The sequence below is a fragment of the Bison bison genome, unplaced genomic scaffold, assembly GCF_000754665.1.
Source record: "Bison bison bison isolate TAMUID 2011002044 unplaced genomic scaffold, Bison_UMD1.0 scf7180017864205, whole genome shotgun sequence".
NCBI classification, from domain to species: domain Eukaryota; kingdom Metazoa; phylum Chordata; class Mammalia; order Artiodactyla; family Bovidae; genus Bison; species Bison bison.
In genome coordinates, this window is record NW_011494777.1 from 6,548,526 (window position 1) to 6,553,521 (window position 4,996).

Genomic DNA, 4,996 nt, shown 5'->3' on the forward strand with positions numbered 1-4,996 from the left:
TCACCAGTTCCTCCAGTTCCTCTCTGGCCAGAGTCACCATGACCTCTCAGCTTCCTAATGATAACACCTAGGGCTCTTGGCCTTCCCCAGTCAATCGAAATTGACTAGAGGTCAGACAAGAAATTCAAGCAAGGCTTTATAGGGGCCCCTGTTGCAGCAGGATGTGAGCGAGGACAAACAACAGGTTCCCCTGCTTGCTGGGAGGGTGGGAGGGTGGGGGGCGGGCAGGGTAAGCTTGTTCCTTGCATGAGGTGAGCGTAGGACTTCCCAAGTGTCTCAGGGGTAAAGAACCCACCTGCCAGTGCAGGAGATATGGGTTCCATCCCTGGTTTGGGAAAATGCCCTGGAGAAGGAAATGCAACCCACTCCATTACTTTTGGCTGGAAAATCTCATGAACAGAGAAGCTTAGTGGGCTACAGTCCATAGGATCGCAAAAGAGTCAGACGTGACTTAGCGACTAAACAACAGGAGTGTGTCCAGGGGTTGGGCCAGAGGGGTGGCTTTGGTGTTTTGCCCACCCGCCAGGTGGTGTTGTGCGCCTTGAACATGTGCAGTATGCTGCTGTTGCTCCTAACACCCTGGTTTTACTCCAGGCTCTTCAGAAGTGGCAGTTGGGATTTTTGGTTTGTTCGTATCTTTTGTCCATAATTTTGCCCCAACTGAATATGCACACAGTTATTTTTAGTCCCATGTAGTTTCTTTGTCGGAGAAGGCAATGGCAACCCACTCCAGTACTCTTGCCAGGAAAATCCCATTGACGGAGGAGCCTGGTAGGCTGCAGTCCATGGGGTCGCACAGAGTCGGACACGACTGAAGCGACTTAGCAGCAGCAGCAGTTTCTTTGTAGTTTGTTGTTCAGGAAGAGGTGCGTCCAGGTACAAGCATTGCAGCATTGCTGCAGAGGGTCCCAGATCTCAGCCTGTTTCACTAACCACTCTCCCTGCTCCTCCCTTGTCTCCTTACAGCTGTAAGGACAGTAACTAGAGTGAGAGTGAGCCTTTCTGAGATGTATACTTCTCTGCTCAAAACCTGCCACTGCTCCCATTTTACTCAAACACACCAAAAAAAAGGCCAGTGTCCTTACAGGAGCCTAAAGATGCTGGCCTCTGTGGCCCCTGACCCCACCCTCTGGCTCTCCCCACTTGAACCACACTGACCTCCTTGATGTTTCCGCAACACACCAGGCATGTTTCCATCTTCAAGCTTGGAGAGTTTCCTCGTCTATTCCCCCAGCCCCCTTGGTCCTTCAGGCTGTTTCTTAGTAACCACCTTCTCAAAGAGACCCACCTGAATGACAGAACGAGCGCACTTAAAAGCATCACCTACACTATCCCAGGATCCTTCTCTCCCACATCCCCAATTTACTTCCCAGTAGCCTTACCATCATCTGACGAATTCTGCAATTTACTTGTCTGTTGTATTTCATGCTTTGGAGAAACCAATGGCACCCCACTCCAGTACTCTTGCCTGGAAAATCCCATGGACAGAGGAGCCTGGTAGGCTGCAGTCCATGGGGTCGCTAAGAGTCGGACACAACTAAGCGACTTCACTTTGACTTTTCACTTTCATGCACTGGAGAAGGAAATGGCAACCCACTCCAGTGTTCTTGCCTGGAGAATCCCAGGGATGGGGTAGCCTGGTGGCCTGCCGTCTATGGGATCGCACAGAGTCGGACACAACTGAAGCGACTTAGCAGCAGTAGCAGCAGCATATTTCACGCTTACTGTCTCCTCCCACTAGAATATAAGCTTCATAAGGGCAGGGACATTTTTCTGTTTCATTCACTGTCCTGTCTCAAATACCCAGGTCCATGTCTGGAACATAATTGACAGTTCATAACCATTTGTCAGATCAAGTAAATGTGCCTGGCGTGGCCTATACTCGGTAAATAGAAACCATTAATTGTTATTTGTTTTGATCAGAAGTCCTTCCCAAGACTTTTGTCTCCAAGATTTGTGAGAAAAGCCTCTCCCCAGAGAACCTATCGACCATGCCCATGTCTTTTATCAAAAGTATCTTGAGTTTCTCCCTTTCTGGAAACACTTTATGGCTCCCAGTTGCTTTAGGATTAAAGTCTAAATTCCTCGGCCAGGTATTTATTGCTGCCCAGAGACCTGGTTCCAGCTCTGTGTGCCCTGCTGCTCACTTCCCTTCCAATCCCTTGCTCCCCCGAACCTCTTGCTCCTCCCCCCCCACCCCCCCAGCCATCACCCTGAGAGGCAGGCACTGAAGAATGCTCGTGTCTTTTCTTCTGGGAAACAGGAGGCGTGGAGTGCTCATTGTAAGAAATGAGGAGGCAGGTGCAGGTTGAAGAGCTGAGGGAGTGGAGATGGGTGGGAGGGGAAGAGGCTCAGGAAAGACTAAACCACGCAGCACTGCCAGTGCCCTGGAGTGGAGGCTGCAGGAACTTCAAGTCAGAAAACTTGGCTTCTGATCTTGGTTCTGCCCATTTCTGATCTCAGAAGGAGAGCTCCTCCCACCCCAGTTGCCCACCCCACCCTCAGACCTCAGGCCTGGCATCTGAACAAGAAGAGCTGGACTTCATCTTTGGAAATGATGACCCAAGGGATGGGGTGCTCCAGGAGCTCGACAAGCATTAATTAATACCCATCAAATGATACATGTCTAAACTCTGTGTGTGCGCTCAGTAGCTCACTCATGTCCGACTCTTTGTGACTCCATGAACTATAGTCCACCAGGCTCCTGTCTCCATGGGATTTCCCAGGCAAGAATACTGGAGTGGGTTGTCATTTCCTTCTCCTGGAGAATCTTCCCGACCCAGGGATGAAACTCATGTCTCTTGCGTGTCCTTCATTGGCAGGCACTGGCAGATTCTTTACCACTAAACCACCACTTGGGAAATCCATCTAAGCTGCTTGAAGGACCCCTTTTCCATGACGGGTTTTCTTTGTAAAAGAATTGTTTTTAAAACAACTTTAGAAAGGACCAGAATCATTTGAAAACACTTCCTTCCTGAAACTCTGTGATTCTTTGACTAAGACCTCATCATCCCACCTTTCCAATTGCTTGGACCACCCTTTTCTACCCCCACCCTCTCTAACTCACGTAGGGTGAATTCCATCTCTCGCTCTCCTCAGTACCCTCGAGACACCTTTCCCCCCACTCTTTTATAGCTCTTACTCTGTCTGATGTGGATTGTAATTATCCACATCCGTATCTGTCTCCCTTATTCAACTGTGCCTCTTGGGATGCTTCTCTGAGCCTTTTGTATCAAACAGATGTTTAGTAAATACTTGCTAAATTGAGAGGGAGGCAAAGGAAAGAAGGAAAGACGGGGCCTCTCCAAAAGGGAGAATTCTCTGAGCAGCTGACTCTCACCTGTGTCATTTCAAAATTATAATCAATAACATATATTTGGTACCTACTACCATGTACTGTGCACTTTTACTTTCATATTTAGTATTTCGTGTGATTGGAATCCATATGGCAGTTGGGGCCATTCAGCCCTGTTCTTTGAGATGAAAATAGATTCTACTCAAACTCTCTCCCCAGGCACAGTGGGAGACCCCATTCTCCTGGGTAATCTTGGAGAATAGCAAGGAGGGGGCTTGGATTTCCCCAGGTCCTTAGGTGAAATCTATTTTTGCTGAACTAGTTCAAATTTGGGGGCCTTTCACTCACTCTTTTTTCCCAAGCCTAAGACAGCCCCAATTACTTGCCTCTACAAAATGGCACTGTCACAGCCAAGAGAATGACCTGAGTAGCTGACTTTCTCTAAAAGTTCAGAGAAATGGTAGAGGTTTACATCAGAACCTAGGAAACTACTGATTCCTGAAGATTAGATACTCCTGTTTTGTGAAGTGTCATCTTTTCATGAGATGCCTTTTTCTGCAGCTGCCACCTTGCCACCACCTTGCTCAGTCCCATCTTTCTCCTCTACCCATGTTGCTTCTCTCTGTGGCTTGTCCATACTCCCAAATTTCTATTCACTTCCTACACAGAACAGTTCCACTGTTTCACTGTCTTAACTCCAGACCATACCCTCAGGTCCCTGACAGCTGAAGCAAGTGTCAAGGGGTTTCCCTAGACAGTGACTATCCTCTCTTTTAGGGCAGCATCGCTAGTAAGTGTTAAGATAAAATTTGTTTCACAGACACACTTGGCCTTCACAAAAACCCAGTGAGGTATTTTCCCCACGAAGCTGAGATGAGGTTAGGGGACTTCATCAAAGCCATAGAGATGGCCACTGCAGAGTCAGAGCTCAGACTCCCAGACATGCACTCAGGTCCTCCTGGTCCATTCTGGTTCCAGGTCCCTGGAATGGCCGTTTCTGGTTTGCTGCTCATCTTCTGCATCCTGGAGGTGTTCATTGCAAGTATATCTGCCCACTTTGGCTGCCAGCTGACCTGCTACCAAACCAACAACGTAAGTCCCAGAGGCTCCTCGGAGGATGGGAAGAGGTCCCAAAGAGGGTGGAGACTAGAAGGTTCATCCTACTCCCCTTCCTGCCCAGGAACAGGAGGGCTCCCTTGGTACCTAAAGGCATGCCCAGTCCTTCTTGCTTCATCACTGGTACACTTTCTGTTTGCCTGTGTTTTCCAGGTGGGCGTGGTCATCCCAAATGTCTATGTGACAAACCCAGCGGTCATCCCAGAACCAGAGAACTCGCCACCAAATTATTCTGATGTCCCGCGTGACAAATAAGCAAACCCAAATGTTCTAGAAGCATTTTTCACTGGAACCCAAAAGAATACCTCCCTTGTTTGGGCTCCTGAAACCAGATTCTTCCTTCCCTGACAATCTAAAGGAAATATCTCTCCAATGGCATGCATTCCTGGACTTCATTCCATTCAGCCTGGTAGTTGTTCTGTTCTTCTTTCAAAGAGTAGACAGGAATTTAAATGGATTTTAACAAGAAAAGGTCCTCCCTAGGGCATGCATGCATGGGTGCCTTTGTGCCACACCTGTCTAGACAACCCTACCTTCATTCTTTCAATTATTCATTCATTTAATAAAAATGCACTGAGGATTTGA

General features: G+C 48.2%; 1 protein-coding gene across 4 annotated transcripts in view; it reads left to right on the forward strand.

Moving 5' to 3' along the window:
• Positions 1-4,996, forward strand: part of MS4A8 (membrane-spanning 4-domains, subfamily A, member 8) — a 17,714-nt gene extending 12,718 nt beyond the window's left edge. For 2 of the 4 annotated variants that reach the window (XM_010844715.1, XM_010844716.1), the window contains exons 7-8: positions 4,274-4,387; positions 4,565-4,993. In XM_010844715.1, the coding sequence (XP_010843017.1) occupies positions 4,274-4,387; positions 4,565-4,666 (216 nt within the window). In that variant the 3' untranslated portion in view covers positions 4,667-4,993. Of the gene's footprint in view, positions 1-4,273; positions 4,388-4,564 lie in introns of all 4 variants that reach the window. The other 2 variants (XM_010844713.1, XM_010844714.1) reach the window with 1 other exon arrangement.